This window comes from Pteronotus mesoamericanus, unplaced genomic scaffold (assembly GCF_021234165.1).
Source record: "Pteronotus mesoamericanus isolate MK-2021 breed Mesoamerican mustached bat unplaced genomic scaffold, CSHL_Meso_final contig_482, whole genome shotgun sequence".
Classification (NCBI taxonomy): Eukaryota; Metazoa; Chordata; class Mammalia; order Chiroptera; family Mormoopidae; genus Pteronotus; species Pteronotus mesoamericanus.
The window spans coordinates 273,346-296,069 of record NW_026555181.1 but is presented as its reverse complement, the minus strand read 5'-3'; the positions used below and the strand labels follow the sequence as shown (position 1 = coordinate 296,069).

At 55.7% G+C, this 22,724-nt stretch overlaps 3 protein-coding genes across 3 annotated transcripts; 2 read left to right on the top strand and 1 right to left on the bottom strand.

The window, feature by feature from the left end:
- On the top strand, positions 1-5,575 carry HMG20B (high mobility group 20B). Its single transcript, XM_054578042.1, has 10 exons — positions 1-75; positions 356-411; positions 812-920; positions 1,469-1,672; positions 2,264-2,384; positions 2,587-2,633; positions 2,914-2,986; positions 3,245-3,460; positions 4,198-4,330; positions 4,902-5,575. Exons 2-10 carry the CDS (start codon positions 374-376, stop codon positions 4,912-4,914), a joined length of 954 nt encoding a protein of 317 aa, XP_054434017.1. The 5' UTR covers positions 1-75; positions 356-373; the 3' UTR covers positions 4,915-5,575.
- Positions 5,576-8,647: 3,072 nt separating this feature from the next.
- GIPC3 (GIPC PDZ domain containing family member 3) lies at positions 8,648-11,296 on the top strand. Its single transcript, XM_054578041.1, has 6 exons — positions 8,648-8,878; positions 9,592-9,777; positions 9,895-10,075; positions 10,502-10,614; positions 10,882-10,963; positions 11,087-11,296. The coding sequence occupies exons 1-6, from the start codon at positions 8,648-8,650 to the stop codon at positions 11,236-11,238; spliced, it is 945 nt and encodes a 314-aa protein (XP_054434016.1). The 3' UTR covers positions 11,239-11,296.
- A 4,466-nt stretch (positions 11,297-15,762) lies between these two features.
- On the bottom strand, positions 15,763-22,724 carry TBXA2R (thromboxane A2 receptor). Its single transcript, XM_054578091.1, has 3 exons — positions 22,595-22,724; positions 17,185-18,053; positions 15,763-16,008 (listed from the first exon to the last, which is right to left on the bottom strand). The coding sequence occupies exons 2-3, from the start codon at positions 17,968-17,970 to the stop codon at positions 15,763-15,765; spliced, it is 1,032 nt and encodes a 343-aa protein (XP_054434066.1). The 5' UTR covers positions 17,971-18,053; positions 22,595-22,724.

Here is a 22,724-nt window from a genome sequence, read left to right as displayed (position 1 = left end):
GACGGCAGGGGCGGGCTCCGGGCGGTTGGTTGGAGAGTCGCAGCAGCAGAGAGGTCCGGGAAAGTTTCTTTGGAGGTGAAAACAGCCGCGGAACTCGGGGCCCTGCGAGGGGCCGGGGGGCGCGGGGGTCTCGGGACTGGGAGAGGGCCGCTTTCAGGCCGGGGGGGGAGGACCAGGGCCTCCGGGGGGCCGATCGCCCAACAAAGGATCCCTGGGGCGCCCGCCCTGGAGGCCCTCCCAGCCCTGGGATCCGGCCCCCCCAACCGCTTCGGGCCCGGCATTCCGGGTCTCCCCAGCCGGGCCCCGCCGTCGGCGGCTCGGGAGCCCCTTACTCGGTCACATGTCTGCGTTCCAGGTGCGGCCGGGAGCGGCCATGTCCCACGGCCCCAAGCAGCCCGGCGCGGCCGTCGCGTGAGTGCGACTTCCCCTCCCACAGCCCACTCGGGGCTGCAGCTCAGCCCCCGCCCACTCTGTCGGAACTCCACGACTCCGGTTCCGAGGGTCTTTACTCCCCGCCACCCGGGCAGGCCCTCCTCTAGGGGCCTCCCGGGCTACTCCTTCTCCCCCGGGCCCCAGTCCCTCCCAGGGGTCCCTACTGGCCGCCCCGCAGCAGGGTCTGGGCCCCCTCGCTGCTGCCATATCTGCCGTCGGGGGTGTGGGGTGGGGGTGACCCGGGCGTCCTGCGTCTCCCAGGGGTCCCTACTGGATCCTTTAGTGCTCCTGCTCTGACCCCCGGACCCTGACCCCGAGAGACCCCTGGTCTGCCGTCGGGGTTAGGGGTGAGGGTGACTCTGGCGTCCCGTGACTCCAGGCCGGCGGGTGGCAAGGCTCCTGGACAGCATGGGGGCTTCGTGGTGGCTGTCAAGCAAGAGCGCGGGGAGGGCCCGCGAGCCGGAGAGAAGGGGTCCCACGAGGAGGAGGTGAGAATCCCCGCATTGTGGTGGGGGGGTGCTCTGGGTCTCACTCCCAGGCTCCAACTCTCACCTCAGACTAGGTTTGAATTCGCTGTGGCTCCGCCTACAGTCCAGATTTCCCTCCGGAAGTTGAGGCCCCGCCCCGTATTAGATGCCACGCCCCATGAGGTCCACTGCCACTCTAAATCCAGGCCCCACGCACCATTGAATGCCAGCCGGCTTCCAGGGGAAAGCACCTTTTCGTGAACCTGTGGGCCCTTCCTCCAGCGCAAACCACGCCCATATTACGGAGGCCACACTCAAAACAGAAGCCAGCTCTGAACCCCTATTCCCAGTACTTCTGATACCCTGCACTTCTGTCCAGGGTTGCCCTAACACCCCTCACAACCCTTGCTCCTGACCTGGCCACAACTCCAGGCCTTCTGGGTTCTACACTCCTGGCTAGCCCCACCACCTATGACCTGTAGCCCTGCCCACACCTTCCAAGACCCCGCCCCTCTGGGCCCCGCCCCAACCCTCCAGGCTCCTCCCAATGGAGCTGTCTGGTTCTGCAGCCTGTGAAGAAGCGTGGCTGGCCCAAAGGCAAGAAGCGGAAGAAGATCCTCCCAAACGGTCCTAAAGCACCTGTCACTGGCTATGTGCGCTTCTTGAATGAGAGGCGTGAGCAGATCCGCACGCGCCACCCAGACCTGCCCTTTCCTGAGATCACCAAGATGCTGGGTGCCGAGTGGAGCAAACTGCAGCCCACAGAGAAGCAGGTGGACGGCAGGGGGCGGCGGATGGGGCTGGCTGGGACCACTGACTTCGCCCCATCCACTCAGATAGCCCCCACAGCCACATCCCCGAAGGGATCTGTGTGGAGAGTCCGTCCTTCCTCCTGGAGAACTGTGGGGAGTGTAGCAATAGGCGAAACTAGATATAAAACTTGACCAGTGTAGTCACCCAAAGTCTAAAGAAGTAGGGGTGGGGGCTGGTTTTTATGTGAAAATTGATTTTCAAATACTGGTAATTTAAAAATTGCTTAAACATCAAGGAAAGGTGACAAAAACCACCACCTGTTGCACCCTCATAAGTGGGATTTCAACAGGCAAAAACAGGTGCAGGAGGACAGCCTGGATGTGGGAGCCTGCAGTCACTCAGACACCATGGGGTGGTTTATAAAGGCTGGAGATGCGCGGGTAGCTACAAGGCACCCTGAGCAGTAGGCTGAGGGGCCAGATTTTGCCTGGAGGATAGTTAGGAGCTCGGGGAATGTGCAGCAGTGAGATGAGTGATGGAGACGGGGGCCTGGCCTTGGAGGCCTTCCCTGCCCCAGGGCTGGGCCAAGCCTTCTCATGCTGCCCTGCCAGCGGTACCTGGATGAGGCCGAGCGGGAGAAGCAGCAGTACATGAAGGAGCTGCGGGCGTACCAGCAGTCAGAAGCCTACAAGATGTGCACTGAGAAGATCCAGGAAAAGAAGATCAAGAAAGGTGAGAAGGGTCCCAGCTCCCAGGCAGCTGATTGCCTGCTCTGAGAAGGGTAACCCTGGAGACCGACCCACTCCCCTCCATGGGGCTCACATGGGGGGAGGGGAAGGAGGGTGTTCCAGGCAAGGGGAACAGCACATGCAAAGCAAAGCAGAGTCAGAGGAAACCTGGGAGGCTGACCCTGCCCTCCTCCCTCCCCCACCAGAGGACTCGGGCTCCGGGCTCATGAATACCCTCTTGAATGGACACAAGGTAAGTGCCCCTCCTCTAAAGAGAGCACCTAGGTGAGAAAGGACTGGAAGCCTTGAGGCCCCTGGGTGAGGCCCCTGGGTGAGCCAGGTCTAATGCTCATGGGATGCGAGCAGCCCTTATCCATCCTGTGTAAGCAGAGGCAGGGGCAGCCACACCGTGGGGATGCTGTTAAACAGACTCCAGCCTAAGTGGCTCAAGGAGGCCCCTCAAGCTTGGGGGACGTCCCAGAGGGTGATTGGATGCCCCCTCAAAATAAACATTGCCACCTGTCTTGTCCCAGGGTGGGGACTGCGATGGCTTCTCCACCTTTGATGTCCCCATTTTCACTGAAGAGTTCTTGGACCAAAACAAAGGTAAGCACCAGCTAGGGGTTCTTGGGGAAACAGGTGTTGGGAGAGAAGGTGAGCCAAAAGAGGGCTCCAAGGCAGGAGGCAGCGAGTGGGCTGTAGTGACCCCTAAAAGCCGAGCCATATTCCTCCCCTGCCCCTTAGACTGGGGAGCTAAAGGGTGAGGCTGGTAACAGAGCAATGACTGGCACAGGGCATAGCTCTGGGTAGAGGGCAGAGGGCAGGGGAGGAAGCCCCAGGCTCTGACCTGGCTCCACGCTGCAGCCCGGGAGGCGGAGTTGCGGCGCCTGCGGAAGATGAACGTGGCCTTCGAGGAGCAGAACGCAGTGCTACAGAGGCACACACAGAACATGAGCAGCGCGCGTGAGCGCCTGGAGCAGGAGCTGGCACTGGAGGAGCGGCGGACGCTGGCGCTGCAGCAGCAGCTCCAGGCGGTGCGCCAGGCGCTCACCGCTAGCTTCGCCTCGCTGCCTGTCCCGGGTGCGGGAGCCCCGCCCCTGCCCCCGCCCCCGCCCTCACAGTAGGGTCCTCGCTAACCCAACCCTCTACTACCTCGAGCCCCACCCCTGGGTCGTGGCGAGTCTTGCTCCTGGCATCTCCGCCTCTCTGCCTTGACCCTGGACATAGTGAGCCCATCCTCCGCGAGCCCTTACCCCACTGACACCGATTCCTTTCACAAGTCGAGCCCTGCTCTGTATGACCACTTCCCTACCCCGAGCATTACACGCACCTGCCGCACCTGCCTCCGCCCCGACCCCTGCCCTTGCTGACCTCTCCCCCAACCACCCCAAGCCCTTTCAGCCCTCCACTCCTGCTCCAGCTCTTGTCAGCGGCAACGTCCCGTCCTCACTGACCCATGCCCGCGCCAGACCCTCCCCCATTGACTAGCCTGGTACCACCCCAACCGTCCCTGCCTTTACTTTTTGTGTTGAACTGCCTTTAATTTCCTCTCCCCTACTAGACTCCCATACCCTCAACAGGACCTCGTCCGGGCTAACTAACATCTTCTGACCCCGCCCCCCACCTTCTCCCACAGCTGACCTTTACTCTCAAGTCCAGACGCTCTGATCCCTCACCCGGCTCCACTGACATGCGCCAAGGGCCCCCTCCCCAGATCCTCTCCCTTACAAACCCTGATCCTCTGACCTTTGCTCCTGTGGAACCCCGACCCTGACTCCAACACTGGGCTAGGCTGACTGGTCCCTTGCCATCCCCAGGCACGGGGGAGACGCCCACACTCAGCACGCTGGACTTCTATATGGCCCGGCTACACGGAGCCATTGAGCGCGACCCCGCCCAGCACGAGAAACTCATCATCCGCATCAAGGAGATCCTGGCCCAAGTTGCCAGGTGTGTGCCTGGGTGCCCCCCCCCACTCCCGCGCGCCTCCTCAGCCCAGGTGGGGCGTCCCTGTATGGGGGACTGCCTCAGGCTAGGCCTGGTTGGGCCTACCTCTGTGGAAATGCCTGCATTTCATCCTTAAGTGGGTTTCTCAGGGTCTGCGGGCACTGCAGGGTGGGATCCAGCAGCTGGATCTTTCTCTGAGGGTCCCATGCATTCGGGATTTACCAGGTGGGACTTAAATGATGCATGGGGCATGAAGCTAATGGTGGGACCAATGGGTGGGGGAAGGGGGTGCTGATCAGGCTGGGTACTGTATTAACGCTGCTGGCTGGTGGGATCTGCCAGCCTGCCTTGGCCAGTTCGATTCACTCAGGGGGTACTAGAACTTCTCCAAAGCTTCTTGGCAGTTTATTCTGGGTGATTTCTGGCTGCCTAGGTTAGATGGGGTCAACTCCAGGCTCCCCAAGCTGATATCTGTTTGGAGGAGCTGGGGTGGCCTCTAATGTCCCCTGGGATTGTAGTGGGGCCTGAGATGAGGGAACCCCCCCATCATGACTGCCCTCCTCTTCTGTTGCAGTGAGCACCTATGAGTGCTGGTCACTCCGGCAGCGGGTCCAGAGAAGACTGAGCTCTGGTTGGGGCCCCTCCCCCACACCTGCTCCAGGGAGGAGGGGTGGGGGTCCACCCTTGGGGGCCAGACCCAAATCTGCACCTTGGGAGCTCCAGGCCCATAAAATTATTCTGCACCATCCCTCTAGCTTTCAACCTTCCCAGTACTCCAAATCCAGAAAAGTCATCTGCCATGCACAACGCACATAGAACCCCGTGGCCTCCCAGGGCATGTCACACTACAGGGATGTGGGAACACCGCACATGGGCAGCAATGACCCAGGACAAGGGGACCCACAGCAGTTCTCACACTGGTGTAGGGAGAGTGACACAGGCTGCAGAGGCTCTCCAGGATCTGCCCCAGGACACGGGGTGGAAAAAACCCATCCCTGACACACTGGGAGGGACCCGAAGGTGCTGACCACAAGTGCCCCCCACAAACAGGCATTTGCAAGACACGCTCTCATGTTTGGGCAAGGGACTTCTGCCTGTGGCCCTCAAATTCCTGCACCCCAGAATGGGGGAGCTTGTACTGTCCCCTGTGCCCTCATCCAGCTAAGGGACCCTCATGAAGATGGCCCCTTTGCCACTGCTTAATCTGGACTTTTTAAATTAAAAAATAAAGTGGAATTTGAGTTTCAAGCTTGTGTGTGTATATGTTTTATAGGGGGTTGAGCTAGAAGATGTGCCCAGGACCCCCCAAGATGCCCCTGCTGAAGGTCTCAGGCCTGCTCTCCCCCAGTCCCTGACAACCAGGGATCTGCTTCCTGTCTCTGGGTTTGCCTGTTCTGAACATTTCATATAAACAGAGTCACACACTCTGGCCTTTTGTATCTGGCTCCTCTCAGCCACTTGTTTTTAAGGTCCATACATGTAATGAGTGTCAGAGCTCCACTCCTTTTCATGGCTGAGTGATATTCCAGCGTGTGGATGGACACATTGTGTGTATCCGTTGATGGACATTTGGGCTATTTTCACCTCTTGGCTGTTTTGAATTGTGCTACTGTGAACATGCATGTATAGGTTTTTGTTTGAGCACCTGTGTTCAATTCTCTTGGGTTATCCCCAGGAGTAGAATCTCTGGGTCATATGGTAAGTCTATGCTTGTTGAGGAAGCTCTCAGAGACTTCTGCGTTTAATGGAACATTTAAAATATCCTAAAATTTGGAGACGAATTTGACCAACACCCATGTTACAGGTTGAATTATGTCCCCTCAAAAGGCATGTTGCCCTGACTGTCATGGCTCAATTGGTTGGGTGTTGTCCCACAAAGAGAAAGGTCACCGGTTTGATTCCTGGTCAGGGAGCAGGTTGCCTAGGTTGTGGGCTCAGTCTCTGGTTGGGGCACATACGAAAGGCAGCTAGCTGATCAATGTTTCTCTCTCGCACCGATGTTCGTCTCCCTCTCTTTCTCCCTCCCATCCCCTCTCTTAAAAAACAAACAAAAAAACAAACAAACAAAAGTCAAAGTCCTAACCCCCAGAACTTAAGAATGTGACCTTATTTGGAAATAGTCATTGCAGATATAGTGAGTTAAAATGAGGTCATGTTGGAGTAGGGTGGGCCTGATCCAATATGTTTGGTATCTCTATAAGATGAAAATTTGGACACAGACACAGAAAGGAGACAGCTATGTGATGACAAAGGCAGACATTAGACTGCTGCCAAGGAGTGCCAAGGATTGCAGGCCACCGCTAGAAGCCAGGAGAGGCAAGGAAAGAAAGAATCCCACCCAGGGTCTTGGACTGTGGTCTCACTGACAACCTGATTTCGAACTTCCGGCCTCCCGAACTGTGAGAGAATACATCTGTTGTTTTAAGCAGCCCAGTTTGTGATACTTCGTTAAGGCAGCCCTAGGAGAAGGACACAACTGGATATTATCACCCCGCCCCAAGAGGTGGGCTTCCTAGTCCTGCCACCTCCATGGCACAGGTATCTCCATTCTAAATTTGGAGTTTTGCAGGTCCTTTTAAAAGTTGTTGTTGTTTGAATCCTTACCTGGGGATATATGTATTGATTTGAGAGAGAGAGGAAGTAGGGACGGGGTTGGGGGGAGACAGACAGACAGACAGACACATCAGTGTTTTAGAGAGAAACATTGATCGGTTGCCTCCATACACACCCCGACTGTAGGGAATGACGGGCCCACCAAATGAGCCACCCAGCCAGGGCTCCTGTGCCGGCTTTTAGCACCTGAGTCTGTCTTCCTAAAAGAGTATCATTTTGATCATTTTGGTTTTTTCCCCTTTTTTCATGTGTACAATTCTGTGGTTTCTAGTGTATTCACAAAGTTGTGCAACCATTGGCACAATCTGATTCCAGAACATTCCATCACTCCAAAAAAAAAGTCCCTGTCCCTCTTAGCAGTCACTCCCAATCCCCTTTTCCGCAAATCCACTTACTGTCACTGTGGATTTCCTTGTTCTGGACATTTCATGTAAATAAACTCACATGCTGTGGCCTTTTGTGCCTGGCTTCCTTCAGTGACTGTCATGTGTTGAAGGCTTGTCTATGCATGTTGTGGTGTGTGTCATGTTTTGCAGCCTTTAAACTTTACATCCATTTTCTTATATCTTCTTTTCCCATCCGTATCTGGTTTCTGAGATTCTTCCAAAGCAGAAGGCCCCTCTTATGTGCTGTTGTACAGCATTCCACTGCTGTTTATTGAGCCAAATTTCCCAGTGCCTAGTACTGTATTCCCAGGGAACGCTTACAGAGGCCTCCGGGTTCAGGAGCCTCCTTCTTCATCTGTAACTTGGGGGATCCATTTATTCCCTCATCAAATATCGCCTGCGTGCCTGCCCTCTGTGTGCCAGGCACTGGACACCCAAATGCAGCAGGGGAACAGGAGGCTAGAACCCAGTCCTCCTGGAGCTGACATTACAGTTGGGGAGACAGGACACAAGATGGATAAGTAAAATTATCTCATTTGTCAAGTGCTGCTCAATACTTGAGAGAAAAAGAAAGCTGGGAAGAAAGATGGGCAGAGGTGGTTAGAGAAGGTGACATTTGGGCACAGAGCTGAAGGAAGTGAGGGAAGGAAGCACTTAGAGAACTGTAAGAGGTGTTCTAGGCAGCAGGCACAGCACATGCAAGGGCCCTGAGGCAGGACTGTGCTGGGCATGCTGGAGGAACACCTGGGGTGCGTGTGGCTGGAAAGCAGAGTGAGCCAGCGGGAGAGAGGGAGAAGGTGAGGGCAGGGAAGGATGGGGTCAGGTCGTGCAGGACCATGTGGGACGCGGGAAAAACTCAAGCTTTTACCCGGAGGTAGGTGGGAGCCCTGGAGGGCTGTGGGGTTATATGAGACAAGATGTGGCTCAGGTTATATGAGGGTAACCGTACTCCTTCCTACTTCTTGAGACCTTTGCAAGGATTAAATAGGAGCATCTTGCCGAGTGAGCGCTCAGGCCCGCTCAGCTGTCCCAGTCCTTATTTGTGATCCGTGTTTTTCCCGCGCTACAGCTCAGGCCCCCGCAGACCGCCCAGCGTCCCCGGGGAGTGCGCGGCTGGCCCTGACAGAGCCCGGACGCCTGGGGCCGTCCTGCCCCCCTTCGCACCCCGCGGTGTCGCCTTCCTAGGCGGCTCGGGTTCCTGGATCCCCTTACCCGGGCAGCTCGGCTGTCGCGCCCTGGGCCGGGGGAGGGGAAGGCCGCAGGAAGCAGCGGATCCGGCGGTGGTAGAGGCGGTGGCCCGGGTGGCCTAGCTCCTCCGGCCATGGAGAGCGCAGCGGCCCGCGAGACCCCGGGGGCCGAGGCCCCGCGCCCGCCCGCGCCCCCTCCCTCTCCCTCGCCCTCCGAGCCCCCGGCGGCGCCCCGCTCCCGCCCGCGCCTAGTTTTCCGCACTCAGCTGGCGCACGGAAGCCCCACGGGCAAGATCGAGGGCTTCACAAACGTCCGCGAGCTCTACGCCAAGATCGCCGAGGCTTTCGGGATCGCGCCCACCGAGGTGAGCACCCCGGCCCCCCAGAGCCCGAACCTCCTCTCCCCGCAGTCCCAGGTGGAAGGGACCAGACCTCCATATCTCAAAGACGCACCTCTCAGATCCAGTGGTACCCATACCCTGGGGACTCCCGCTTTGAACGCCCTGAACAAAAAATGAGCAGGTCTTAGAGTTAGTGAGTCCCTAGATCGTCCGCATCCACCTAAGGTGGATGCCAGACCTCAGGGAAGCGCATGCATGGTTCCTGGGCGCGGCTGTGGGGCTTGAGTCCCTGGCAGATCCTTTCCAGGTAATACGTCGGAGGTGGCCTGCGTTACGGGCTGGGCTGTAGAGCGGTGCGTCTCGCAACTCCCAGGGGGCGCCCGCGGATGCAGAACGGCCTGAAAAAGATGATGGGGGGCAGGGAGAGGCAGGGCACCAAAGGATTAAAACTGGAATTTGGGGTTGGGAAAGGGGGTTTCTTCCTGCCCACAGCCTCCTTCTCACTCTGCTCCTCATTCTGGGGTTGTCTTCTCACTCCCCTCCCCCTGCCGCATTCTGAAGATCCTGTGGGCTGGGTTCCTGGGGCACCAGGTGACTGGGACAGCTTCATGCCTCTTTATGCCTCGGTTTCTTTATCAGGCCCATGAGCCCATTCCCGGGGAGGGGGGGTGTTCTGCACAGACAGTGGGGAATGAACACTCTCATTAATTCTGGGCTTCCTCCTCCCCGCGGGACAGATCTTATTCTGCACCCTAAACAGCCACAAAGTGGACATGCAGAAACTCCTGGGCGGCCAGATAGGGTTGGAGGACTTTATCTTTGCACATGTGCGTGGCGAGACCAAGGAGGTGGAGGTCACTAAGACGGAAGACGCCCTGGGGCTGACCATCACGGACAACGGGGCTGGATACGCCTTTATCAAGGTGCCCACGGTGGGGGGTCGGGGGGCAACTTTCCAGGTGCTCAATGACCTGGGGTGAGTCACTGGTCTAAGTGGGCTCTGCGGAGGTGGCCCCTCAAGTGACTCTGGGTCCCTGCAGAGGATCAAGGAGGGCAGCATCATCAACAGGATTGAAGCTGTGTGTGTGGGCGACAGCATCGAGGCCATCAACGACCACTCTATCGTCGGCTGCCGCCACTACGAAGTCGCCAAGATGCTCCGTGAGCTGCCCAAGGCCCAGCCCTTCACTTTGCGCCTGGTGCAGCCCAAGAGAGCCTTCGGTGAGGGCGGCCTGTGGCCTCGGGAGCAGGAGGGTGGGGTCGGGGGGCTCTTGTGGAAGTGGGTTCTCTGGATGCTGGGGACAGTGGAGAGTGGGGGGATGGAACAGGATGGCGGGTTCTCAGTGCCTCTGGTGCCATGACAGGAAACTTCTGGCACTGTGTCAGGAACAGGTAGGTAGTTTCTATATTGTTATAGTCTATCTGGGGATGGGAGGAAATTCAGAAAGATAGAGAAAGGATGATGAGATGTTTAGATCTATTTTGTCACATGACTGGGAGCTTTTAAAGTGCTGCTTTAAGGCTACTGACATAAGGAGGATTTAAAGGGTGAGAAAGTTCCAGAAAGTCTCAGCTCAGGTTTTCCAGTGTTTACAAAGAATGGATCTTCCCAGAACACATGCCCCTCCACCACTCTGTCTCCTCCAGATATGATCAGCCAGAGGAGCCGGAGCAGCAAATGTCCCGTGGAAGCAAAAGTAACCAGTGGGAGGGAGACCCTGCGGCTTCGTTCTGGGGGTGCCGCCACAGTAGAGGAAGTGGTGAGTGAAAGGGACGGGGATCTTCAGGGGCTCTCGGACCTAGAGCTCCACTGCTGAGTCAGTGTGACCTTGGGTAAGACCTCTTTTGCCCAGACTGTTTCTCCACCTGCAAAATGGGTCTTCATGGTGAGGCAGGGCAATAATGGTGTGAAGAAGCATTGATACATGAGGTTCCAGCCAGCTTTGACCTAATGGGTGAGGCCCTGAGAGGAAGCCGGGCTATAGAGATCTGAGCTTCCCCTCTGCTTTGTCCTCTGACACCCCCAGCCCAGTGAGTTTGAGGAGGAGGCGTCTCGGAGGGTGGATGACCTGCTGGAGAGTTACATGGGCATTCGGGACCCAGAGCTGGGTAAGGGGCCAGGGTAAGCCGGGGACCCTGGGGGGAGGCTGGCCCATGGGGAGGAGGTGGGGGTCCCAAGGGGAAGTTGTGGTCCCAGAGCACCTTTACTAATTTCCCTTCCTGCTTCGGCAGCGTCCACCATGGTGGAGACATCCAAGAAGACAGTGAGCGTTCAGGAGTTTGCACGCCGTTTAGACTCCGTCTTGGGCGAGTTCGCCTTCCCGGACGAGTTTGTGGTGGAGGTGTGGGCCGCCATCGGCGAGGCCAAGGAGGCCTGTGGCTAGTCTGCCCTGGGGCTGAGCGCAGCCCCAGCCCGGAGCCCAGCCCCCCGCCCCAGCCCTGCCGGCAGATTTCTGAAGCCCAGCCCTGCTCCAGAGCCCAGCTCAGATCTGAGACCCAGCGCCCCTCTAGAGCCCAGGTCATCTCTGAGACCGATACCAGTTCTAGAACCCATACCAGTTCTGAGACCAAGCCTAGTTCTGAGACCAAGCCCTGTTCTAGAACTCAGCCCTCCTCTAGAACCCAGGCTAGCTCTGAGGCCAAGTTCACCTCTAGAGCTTCCTCTGCTTCTGAGACCAAACCCAGCTCTAGAACTCAGCCCTCCTCTAGGACCCAAGCTAGCTCTGAGACCAGGGTCAACTCTAGAACCCATACTAGTTCCGAGACCAAGCCCAGCTCTGAGACCAAGTCCTGCTCGAAAACACAGCCCAGCTCTGAGACCAAGCCCAGCTCTGAGACCAAGTCCTGCTCTAAAACACAGCCCAGCTCTGAGACCAAACCCAGCTCTAGAATCAAGCTCAGTTCTGAGGCCAAGCCCAGCTCTGAGACCAAGCTCTGTTCTAGATCCCAGGCCAGCTCTGAAGCTAAGTTCATCTCTAGAACACAATCCAGTTCTGTGACCCAACCCAGCTCCAGAACACAGCCCTCATCTCGAATCCAGGACAGCTCTGAGGCCAAGCCAAGCTCTGGCATGAAGGCAAGTTCTGGAACCCAGACAAGTTTTAAGATCCAGTCCAGCTCTATGACCAAACCCTGCCATAAAATTCAACCTGACGCTGGAACTCAAGACAGCTCCACAACACAGCCACACACGGGCACCCAGCCCAGCTCAGGAACACCAGTTAGTTCTGAAACCCAAGTAAGACTCAAGAAGCAGCCCAGCTACAGAAGCCTCTCCAGCTCAGGATTCAAAGACAGCTCCCAAAGCCAACCCTGTTCACAAACGCAGACCAGCTCAGGGGCCCAGATGCATGTGGCGGCTCAGTCCAGATCCCTGCCCCAGCCTGGCTCTAAAACTCAGTTTCACTCAAGTACCCACCCTCATTCTGGGGCACAGTCCAGCTCCACTGACGAGTCCAGTTCAGAAACTGAGTCCAGCTCTAGATCCCGGCCTAGTGCTACAGCCAGACCCATCTCCAGAATTCAGACAAGCCCTGGACCTTCATCTGCCTCAGGGGTAAGGCCTGTCTCCACAGCTCAGCTTGATGCTGATCCCCACTCTCACTGCAGTACACAGACCAGCGTTAGGACGCCGTCCAACTCTGGGACCCAGATTAACTTCAAGGACTGGCCAATTTCCAGAGCTCAGTCCGGATCAGGCACCCAACCCAGCTCTAGAACTCAGCTCAGTTCTGGAGGGCAGCCTGGCTCCGGGATCTCATCCGGCTCCAAAACACAGTCAGTTGCTGAGACCCAGTTGAGTTCCAGAATGCAGCTCAAGTCTGGAAACCAATCTAGTCCTGGGACCCAGACCAATGCAGCAACAGACTTAAGCTCCACAGCTCTGTCTAGCTTTAAGAGCAGGCCAAGCTCCAAGACCCAGCCCTGCACAGCTCAATCAACTCCTCGGACTCCATTCATCTTGAAATCCCTACCAAGTTCTAGATACCAGCTCCAGGCCACAACCCAAGGCAGCTCTGGTACTGAGCCAGACTTTGTGAAGAGGATCAACTCTGCAACTGAGCTCATCTCTAGAGTCCAGTTCAGCTCTGAGACTCAACTCAACTCTGAAACCCAGACCAGTTCAAGAATACAGCCCAGCTCTGGAACCCACCTTAGTTCTAGAACCCAGCCTGTTTCTGGAACTCAACCCAGCATCAGAGCCCAGACAAGCTCTGGAAGCCGGCTTGGCTCTGAGACCCAGCCCAGCTCTGGGGCCCAGACCAGTGCAAGAGATCAGCCCAGCTCGGGAGTCCACCTTCACTCCAGAGCCCAGCCCAGCGCTGACACCCAGCTTAGCTCTGAGACTCAGCTCAGCTCCAGAGCCCAGCCCAGCTCTCGGACTCAGTTTAGCTCTGAGATGCAGCCCCACTCTGACATGCCAACCAGTTCAAGAGTACAGCCCAGCTTTGGAGCCCCCCTCGGTTTCAGAACCCAGCCTGTTTCTGGGACACAAACCGGTTCCAGAGTCCAGACCAGTTTTGGGATACAACTCAGATCTGAGACCCAGCTCAGCTCAGAGACCCAGCCCAGCTCAGAGACCCAGCCCAGCTCTGGAACCCAGGACAGTGCAAGAATTCAGCCCAGCCCTGGAGCCCAGCTCAGTCCCAGAACCCAGACCAGTTCTAGGGTTCAGTTCAGCTCTGAGGCCCAGCCCAGCTCTGAAATCCAGACCAGTTTAAATACTGAGCCCCGCTCAAGAATCCACCATAGTTCCCGATCTCAGCCTGTTTCTGAAACCCAATCCAGCTCCAGAACCCAGACCAGTTTAACAATCCAGCTTAGCTCTAGAAATGGGTTTTGCCCACAGACTCCTGGCCTTGTCCCTAGAACCCAGCCTGATCCCGTTCCCCCAGCTCGACCTCAGCCCCCAGGCCCACCGCCCAGAGCCCCTTCTCCAGCCCTTAGCAAAGTCTCTCTGCCTCAGCCCCAGCCGCATGATCTGGTACATGGAACCCAGGCCAACACTGGCCTGGGCAGGAGCCCACCGACTTCCCACCTGGCCCCACAGCCACGGGCCCCCTTGGCTCCCAAGAAACCAGTCCTTTTCCCCAAGCCCCAGACAGGACCTCCTAAGTTCACTCCACCTACCATATCTGTCATCCCTAGTTCTGCCTCCAGGGTGGCCCCTCTGCAGTCCCAGTCCCCTGAACCCTCAGCTCAGGAGCATGCTCCCTCTCCCCTGCTTAGGGAGTCAGGAGCTGCTCTGCAGGGGTCAGAGACCCTGCCCCACCACAGGGAGCTGTAGCTTGGGGGTCACATAGTTTTGGCCCTGGTGGATCCCATCCCTCTCTTTCCTCTCCCAGCTCAGGGCCCCCAGAAGCGGCAGGTGACCTCATTCCCCCACAGGTGGAGGGAGGGAGAATGGAAACGGGCTTCAGTTTCATTGGGCTTGGCTCTGGGAGGTGTAAGCAGATCCCCAAGTCTGTGGAGGGGAACGGGAGGGGGCAGGGAATGGTTTGCTCTTCATGTACCTCGAGGGCTCATGGGAAATAAAGGCACGTCCCACCCCTGCAGCCAGGAGTGCCGTTTTTTAAAAATTGTAATCCTTTTTTAAAAAGATGTTATTTATTTTTAGAGAGAGGAGAAGGTAGGGAGAAGGAGGGAGGGAAGCATCGATGTGCGAGAGAAACATCAATGGGTTGCCCTTTGTATACGCCCTGAGTGGGAACGAACCTGCAAGCCAGGCATGTGCCCTGACTGGGAATCAAACTGGCAACCTTTTGCTTCATGGGACGACTCCAAACAACTGAGCCACACCAGTCAGGGCCAGGTGGGTGGTTTCTGAGGGAGTTTGGGGGACAGCAGAGAAAGTGGCAGGCATGAGGGTCTAGGAGGCTATGACAACACTGGCTGCTTCTAAAGTACCTACTGTGTGCCAGGTGCTTTACAAGTACTCACTGTGCATGTATTCATGTGCTTGCACATAAACGGTGCTCCTCAAAAGCTCGTTCATTCGTCCATTCAATCAATCTTTGTTGAGCACCTACTATGGGCCAGGTGCTGTTTGTTCAAGGCGCTGGGAGTCTGAGTGTTAAGTGGATGAATGGCTAAACGATAAGCTTATGAGGGAATGACTCCATCTAGAGTGGAGGAAGCAGGCATCATTCCCTGGTCTTGTGTGTATCTCTCTCCCTTTCTTGTCTTCATCTGCAAAATGGGTTTAATACCAGGACCCTCTCTAGGGCCTGTAGGGAGGATTCCAGGAGATTTGACTCAATAAAGGAAGTGGGGATAGGAAACAGAACACAGCCTCATCCCCTCTGCCCTTCTCACATCCTGTTCTCAGCTGCTACATGGTTGGATAGCAGTATGATGCACCAGTCTTCAACAAATGCTGACTGACTTACAGACCCCAACGAAAATAAAGCCAGGCTAAGATATATTTTGGCAAAAGAGGGGGTGTCCTGCCTATTTACATTCAATCTTTTTTAGAGCCTTCTCGGGTCGGGTCGGGTCGGGGTGTCAAAGGGGTGTTCCTCAGAGAATAGGTCATATTTAGTGGTCAGAATCCCGTTTCCTGAGGACTTCTGGAAGGGATGGCTTACGAGTCTAATTGCCTCCGGACACCCTCCCTACACCCCTACTCACACTTCCTGGGGCTGGGAGGGGGCTGAGAGAAGGGAAGGGCCTTGGAAGAGGGGATGGGGAAGTGTTGGCGGGTCCCCAGGGCTGATGGGACACAGCTCACAATCTTGCCGCTCAAACTCCGTTCATCCCACACTCCCAGGTCCTGGACTTCAGGACGGGCAGATGTGATGGTCAGGGAGGACGGAGGCCGAATGGGGGACACGCTGGCAGGGTGTTCTGTCCCGTGCGCTTCCGGAGCCATCATGAGGTCTGCCCCCGCCCCCCGCCCCGCCCCGGCCCTATGGCACGGTGGCCCTCCGGGTGAGCTGGGGCTGCAGGGAGAATGACCGGGGCCGGGCACTGAGGCCAGGCTGGAGGCGCCGGATCACGGCCCGGCGGAACAGGATGTACACCCAGGGGTCCAGGATCTGGTTCCAGGTGGCCACACGCAGGTAAATGAGCAGCTGTTTCTCCGTGGTTTCGGACAGCTTCCCAGCCGCATTCATGACCGGCGGGCTCCGCAGCACTGTCTGGGCGATGAAGACCTGCCGAGGGCCAGAGCGGTTACCAGGAGCCAGGCCAGCCCCCGCCCCGCACCCCCAGCACCCGTGGCCCCGAGAGCGAGGACGGATTCTGTCACTGCTTTGCTCTGTGCCCTTGGGAGAGCAGCCCGACCTCTCTGAGCTTCGGTTGGCGTAGCCACAAAAATAGCGCTTTTCTAGCTCCTCCCCTGGGCAGAATTACGTGTGGTGGGAAGGAAGACTTGCAGGGGCCGACAGCTGGAGTTTCCAGTACAGCCAGCGTTGTTGTTCTAGTAAACATTTCCTACTTTTTAAACATTTCATAATATAATATCATAAAATTATAGTCTTAAATTGTATATGAAATGATGTAATTTTATATTACATGTTTTACTTTAAGGGATTTTACATAATATTAAAATTTATATTTTATAAAATTTTTATGACAATTAATTTTATATTAATTTTATATTAAATTATTTTAATATATTTTATTAAATATTGAACTTTGCATTTAATATTACATAATATATCATTTAAGTTTTTATAAACTATTATATAATACAATATAATTCTCTAATAATATATTGTTATAGTTGTATATTATATAGTTAAAAATGTATGTGTAATTATATGACATGTAATATAATTATGTAGCTAAGCATTGTATAATTGATATAACTATTAAGTATGAATTAATAATATAGTTATATATTATATAGTACTTAACAATGATATAATATAAATATGTTATTATATATTATATGATACTTGATATAATTATTAATTATGCTACACATAATTAATTATAATGTACATATAATAATTGTAATAGAAAATTATGTCAAATACAATTATAAGTCACATTGTAATAAATGCATTATCTTAAAATTTTATTATATTAAAATAAATTATTATGTTAAAATTCTATTCAAATGGTTTCCTAAGCACTACTGTGTGCTGGACAAGGCTGGGGACACTGCCACGGACAAGATACCCAGCCTTGCCCCAGCCTGGGAGTTGTCTGTGTCTCGCTCATGAGCTCCTCCAGGAAGGTCATCCCAGGGAGGGCCCCGGGATATGTGCCCACAGTTTCTCAGGCGGACAACAACATGAGGATTGAAATTCATTTTGGACGAGCAGAGGCCCAGTCGCCACGGATGGCGGGGACCCAGGGCAGACCCTGCACTGGCCACTCACCAGCAGTGGCATCCAGCAGACAGTGGCCACCACCATGATGCCGGTGAGCTGAGCCATCATCTCAACCTCGCAGTCCCGTGGACGCTGCTGGGCGGCCTCCTGCCCGTGGTAAACGTGGCACAGAGTGGCCACACTGATGGTATTGAGCAGGAGAGACAGCCCCACTGAGAAGCAGCCGAGGAACGCAAACAGCAGGCCAAACGCCACGTCTCCAGGCTCGGGACCCAACGTGAGGAAGCACCAAGAGCCCGGGTACTGCACAGTGTAACGGCCCACGCCCAACAGAGGCAGCAGGCCGAGCGCCAGAGCAGCGGCCCACACCACCCCCACGGTGGTCCATGCGCGGCGCTGCGAGGTGGCTGCAGGGCGTGAGAAGGGTCGAGTGATTCCCAGGTAGCGCTCCGAGGCCATGGCGGCCCCCAGCAGCAGCGGGCTCAGGCCGAAAAAGACCATGACCACACCCATGAAGCGGCAGAGGCAGCAGCTGGGGTCCACGGAGTGCCAGTCAAAGAGGATGGCATGCTGGGACACAACGATGGCACCGGTGATGAGCAGCCCCATGAAATCGGTGATGACAAGGCCACAGAGGAAGGTGAGGAAGGAGGATCGCACTTGGGAGTTGCTCTGCCGCGTGCCTCCCAGCACACTCAGGGCCAGCAGGTTGGAGGCCAGGCCCACCAGGCAGAAGGAAGCAGCAAACCATGGAGAGGCGATCATGCGCCGCTCCTCCAGTGTGATGTTTGTTGGCCGGAAACAGGGCCCCAGGGAACTGCCATTGGGCCACATGGCACTGGAGCAGAGTGGGGAGGGTCACCACCCCATTGAGCTGAAGCTGTAGGTGGGGCAGGCTGGCTCTGGCTCTGGCGCACCTGGTAGGGGCAGAGATGATTTGCTGGTGATTAATTCTGAATTTTGAAAATTGACTTTTTTAGAGAGAGAGAAGTAGGGGAAGGGGAGAGGGAGAGAGAAAGAGAGAAACATCGATTTGTTGTTCTACTTACTTATGCATTCATTGGTTGTTTCTTGTATGTGTCCTGACCGGGGAATTGAACTCACAACCTTGGGGTATTGGGATGATGCTCTGACCAACTGAGCTACCCCGCCAGAGCCTCATTCTGCATTTCAATCTGAGTGGCCCTGGTGATCTATACCATCTTCAAAGACCCAACTCAAATAACCCCCTTTTAAGGAAGCCTTTTCTGATTTACCTTACTCTGCACTCATAAGTTTTACTATTATTATAGTACTACCTCCAGCTCTGTCCTGCCCCAGGATCAATAACCTTCTAGGTTAGAACCAGTGTTGTTTCCTCTGGTACCCTGAGAGGACACCAGTTAGTATCTGCTGAAGAGAATGGTCAAGAAGCTCCAGGTTTGAACACCAGCCCTGGCACCTGCTATGTGACCCCAAGCAAGTGATTTCTTCTCTCTGAGTTTCTGTTCCCTTGCTGGTCTCCCATCCAAGCCCTTGGTGGACTTCAGCATCCAGGACAGACTTCAGCTAGAGTAAGACAGGGCACATCCTGTGTGAGAGGGGGTGGTTGTCAGCCAGAGGTCACTGGCCTTTGTACTGGTCCTGAGGTCAGCCACGTGGGTCACACTTGCTTGTGGGTGCGTGAGGGTGAGGCCCCACCCCACTGATATTTAGGGTGATCTTTCCTCACGCATGTTGAAATCGTATCAATTCCTGTTTTTAATTATTTCTTAATTTTTTGAAATCATGTGGATTCTATTTTCCCTACTGCATGGATTGCTTTTTTTTTTTAAATCCTCACCCAAGGATATGTTTTATTGATTATAGAAAAAAAGGAAGAGAGAGAGAGAGAAACCTTGGTGTGAGATAAAAAACATCGATTGGTTGCCTCCCATATGTGCCCCAACTGGGCATCGAAACTGAAAGCTAGGTGTGTGCCCTGACCGGGAATCGAACCTTCAACCTTTTGGTGTATGGGAGGACACTCCAACCAATTGAGCAACCCAGCCAGGAGTCATGGCATTGCTTACACAATAAGAAATCAATCTAGAAATCCAGTTCCATTCTAGGAACGAAAAACAGCTCATTTGGAGTGACGGGTCCCCCAGGGATGGGCTATATAAGGCAACGGGAGGGACCCGTTGCCCGGTGTGAGGCTGCAGGAGAAAGCCAGAGAGACATCTGGGCTTGGCTAATGCAAGTGTGGACAGATCAGCCAGATGTGGGGACATCAAGTAGCAATAAAATGAGAACATTCAAAAAACAGCTCCCAGTTCCCAAAAAGGACATACCAGGGAAGGCTGAAAGCCACCCATGCCCACAGCCTCTGCCCTAGGCACATACCACAAGTCACCCTTGTGTTGGCCTTGAGGGTGCACCCAGTGGAGGGATCAGAGTGGGCAACGGTGGGGAGGCGGGACCGTGGGAGGAACAGGGACAGAGGAGCCAGGCAGTTAAAGCTCATAAAGGTCCTATAATGGTCTCCTTTTTGCAGAGTGGGTAAACTGAGGCACAGAGAGGTTAACCAGCTTGCTCAAGGTCACACAGCCCAGCCCAAGCTGACCTCAAATTTACACTCAGGCCTCATTACATATAATGTGCGTTAGTGATTCAAAATTCTGCCCATGGGATGGAGGCTAATGCCAGGTGTGTGTGGGAGTTCACAATCGCTGGAATTTTCTCTAAGGAAGGATAAGATTTTCAAAAAAAGCTGATCAGATGGGATTCAAATCCTGGCTTTGCCACATACCTTCTCACTAACCTTGGGCTCCTCAGATCTCCATTCTGAGCTTCAGTTTCCCTTCCCTCATGGTGGAAGTGAGTTCTTCTGGGTACAGGGCTTAGCACATGGCGGGTGCTCAATTCCTGCAAACGTGCCCAGCAGGCGGCCGCCAGCCCTTACTCCCCCATCGTCATAATTGGCTCCTTGGCCCAGCCCCTCAGCTCCACGGCTCCTTATCTAGTCTCATAAATTATCCAGCTCCTGATGGCTGCCCTGAACTGCCATCCCAGGCTGAGCGCCAAGGCCACCACCGCTTTGTGGTGGCGGGACCTCATGTGGGAAAACTATGGCCTGGGGATGTGGGGTGGGCAGAGGGAGTGCTTTCCATGGCGACCGGTGACCTCTGCCCTCCACTCCAGGCCAGGGGTGTGCTCTTTGCCATCTCCGATTTGACCTGCACTTGAATTCCTCTTGGAACAGGGCACTACCTCCCTAGAGAGCTGGTATGTGCCATTTCTGAACATTTCTGGGGACTTGGGCTGCACCTGCAGCCACTGCCCTGGCATCTGCTTGGAATGACAGCCAGCCCCTCTTGGGTCTCACGGCGCCTTTGGCCCCACCTTCCTGTGAGAGCTCTGCACCACTCACTCACCCAGGACACATCCCCCTGAGATATCCTCATGCCTCCCATGTCTGGGAACAAACCTGTGACCCAGAGCCTGTGGCCTGGGGGAGGCTGGAAACTGGCACAACTCCCTCTGGCCACAGCCTGCGGTTTCCAGTCCCCCCTCCCAGGGGTTTAGGTGATAGGGGCTATCTCAGGTTCCCCAGGCAAGCCGGCCAGTAGAGGCACCTGGCAAAGCCTCCCGTCCCCTCCCACATTGGCCAGGAGAGCGGGCAGGGCCCCTAACCTACAGGGGACTGTTCTCATCCCGGCCACAGGCCCAAGGAGCAGCATGGTGTGGCCTTTGGGGGAATTTGTCTCCCTCTCTGTGCCTCATGGGAGGCATGGGTTCCAGATTCCCACCCCAGATCTGCTGGACAAACCCAGGATTCCATGGTCTGGGAGTGGGGAGGTTTAGGCTTTGAAGGTCCAGGGTTCTGGAATTTGAATGGGCTCCCAGCTCGGAAAACTGGCAGGCCGCCGGAGTCTAGAATTCCAAGGGGCTGAAGTTCCAGAACTTTGACGAGAGTTTGGCCGGGTCCTGGGTTCCAGGAATCTGTCTCAGCAACTGGCTCTTCCTGGAGGCTGGACAATGGACAGGGCTCCTCCACTGCGCAGTGGAATGTGATTCTTTGGTTCCAAGTATGAGGCCCTGCCTCTGCCTGATCATTTGTTATTGTCTCCTCACTCTCCTCCTCCCCTGTCCATAAACCATCCATCTCTCAACAAGCCCCTCTTCCACTCAGCACCCCACTCCTGGCCTGCCCAGTCTGCCTGTCCCCTGGGCCCAGCCAACCTTCCCAAGGGATAATGTTGATCTCAGATAAGCTCAGCTGGAATTCCCTGATCTGCCACTGCTGAGTGGCTGGGGGTGGGGGGTGGTGCTCAACATTGCTGAGCTTCAGTGTTCCCCCCTCTATGAAATGGGAATAACAAGGACACCAACTTGCCCGCTGGCATTCTGGATGGTTCCCCCAGGCCTCCTTGCTCCGGCCAAGGAGCCTTCGCCCAGCTGTGCCCCTACCTGCTGTGCCCGTCCGGCTCCTGGCTGTGTCCGCTAGTGCATCTCCTGGCCAGGTGCACGGCGGTCTGGCAGGGGCCGTGACACTGTGCGTGACCTTGGCCTGCACTGCCCCTGGCCTGTGTCCCACATTTCCTGTCTTCTAACTGCTAGAGAGTCACATACTCCAGGAGACCAACGACGACACCCTTTGGCATGAAAGTGCAGGGTCCAGGCCAGTCCGTGCATCAGTCAGTTCCAGCGCAGGCCGGAAGCACGCCCAGCTGCCTGTGGACCCCCCATCCACACCTCTGGGTGGCCACAGACACCCATATAGACAGACAGACAGACACACACACACACACACACGAAAACAGAGCCACTGGCAGTCTCCAGGCCCACCCCCAATCCCCTCACCACAAGGCTCAGTTTCCGGGAACTTTTCCTGTTTGCAACACTAACCAGGACCCCACCCAAAAGGGTGCTGTCAGCCGAACTAGATAGTTGCTCAACTTTGGCCCAGACTCGTGCGGCTCCTCGGAACCTCAGTTTCACATTTGTTCAACAGGTGTCTGAGAAGCGCTCAGAGCTGCCAGGAGGGCCAAAGAGAAGGGCGGGTTCTGAGATGAGGGGAGGGCACCCAGGCCGCATGGCCAGCGGGGAGTGACGGACCAAGAGCTGCGGGACCATATGAACCCATCGTTGCATGCGCACACACACTCACTCCCAGCCACACCTTCCCTGTGGCACCGTAGGACCCTAAATGTCCCCACATAGACTTAGGGAAACCCACACACAAGCACATTTTCGACTGCACATGGCTACGCGCCGACCAGGGCAGGCAGCAGAAGTGCACAGCCACTCTCCACAGAAGCAGATGCAGTCTGGTCAGCTCCCCAGGACGCCCAGAACCTGGCTGCTCTACTGACAGTGCTCAGGGCGACACACCCACAGCCAGGCAGGTCACCGCAGGAAACACTCCAGCAACACCTGTCCACTCTCACGACCCCCCTCCCGCCCCGCCCCGCAAACGAGACCGCTGTGTCCTCACCTGGTGATGATGAATGGATGGGGCCGCTGGGGTCGCTGTGCTGTCCGCTGTCCGGGAACCGGAGCCTGGAGGACAGACGGGCAGGAGCTAGTCCGGCCCGGGGTGGGGGTGGGATGGATGGAGCTGGGCG

Bases quoted from the DNA above. Each gene is read 5' to 3' on its own strand.
- HMG20B (XM_054578042.1), top strand. From the start codon at position 374: ATGTCCCACGGCCCCAAGCAGCCCGGCGCGGCCGTCGC. The intron at 2,634-2,913 runs GTAAGTGCCCCT...GTCTTGTCCCAG, and splicing joins CCCTCTTGAATGGACACAAG to GGTGGGGACTGCGATGGCTT. The intron at 3,461-4,197 runs GTGCGGGAGCCC...TGCCATCCCCAG, and splicing joins CGCCTCGCTGCCTGTCCCGG to GCACGGGGGAGACGCCCACA.
- GIPC3 (XM_054578041.1), top strand. From the start codon at position 8,648: ATGGAGAGCGCAGCGGCCCGCGAGACCCCGGGGGCCGAGGCCCCGCGC. The intron at 10,076-10,501 runs GTGAGGGCGGCC...TGTCTCCTCCAG, and splicing joins GCAGCCCAAGAGAGCCTTCG to ATATGATCAGCCAGAGGAGC. The intron at 10,964-11,086 runs GTAAGGGGCCAG...CTGCTTCGGCAG, and splicing joins CATTCGGGACCCAGAGCTGG to CGTCCACCATGGTGGAGACA.
- TBXA2R (XM_054578091.1), bottom strand. From the start codon at position 17,970: ATGTGGCCCAATGGCAGTTCCCTGGGGCCCTGTTTCCGGCCAACAAAC. The intron at 16,009-17,184 runs GTGAGTGGCCAG...GGCCCTCGGCAG, and splicing joins TCTGCTGGATGCCACTGCTG to GTCTTCATCGCCCAGACAGT.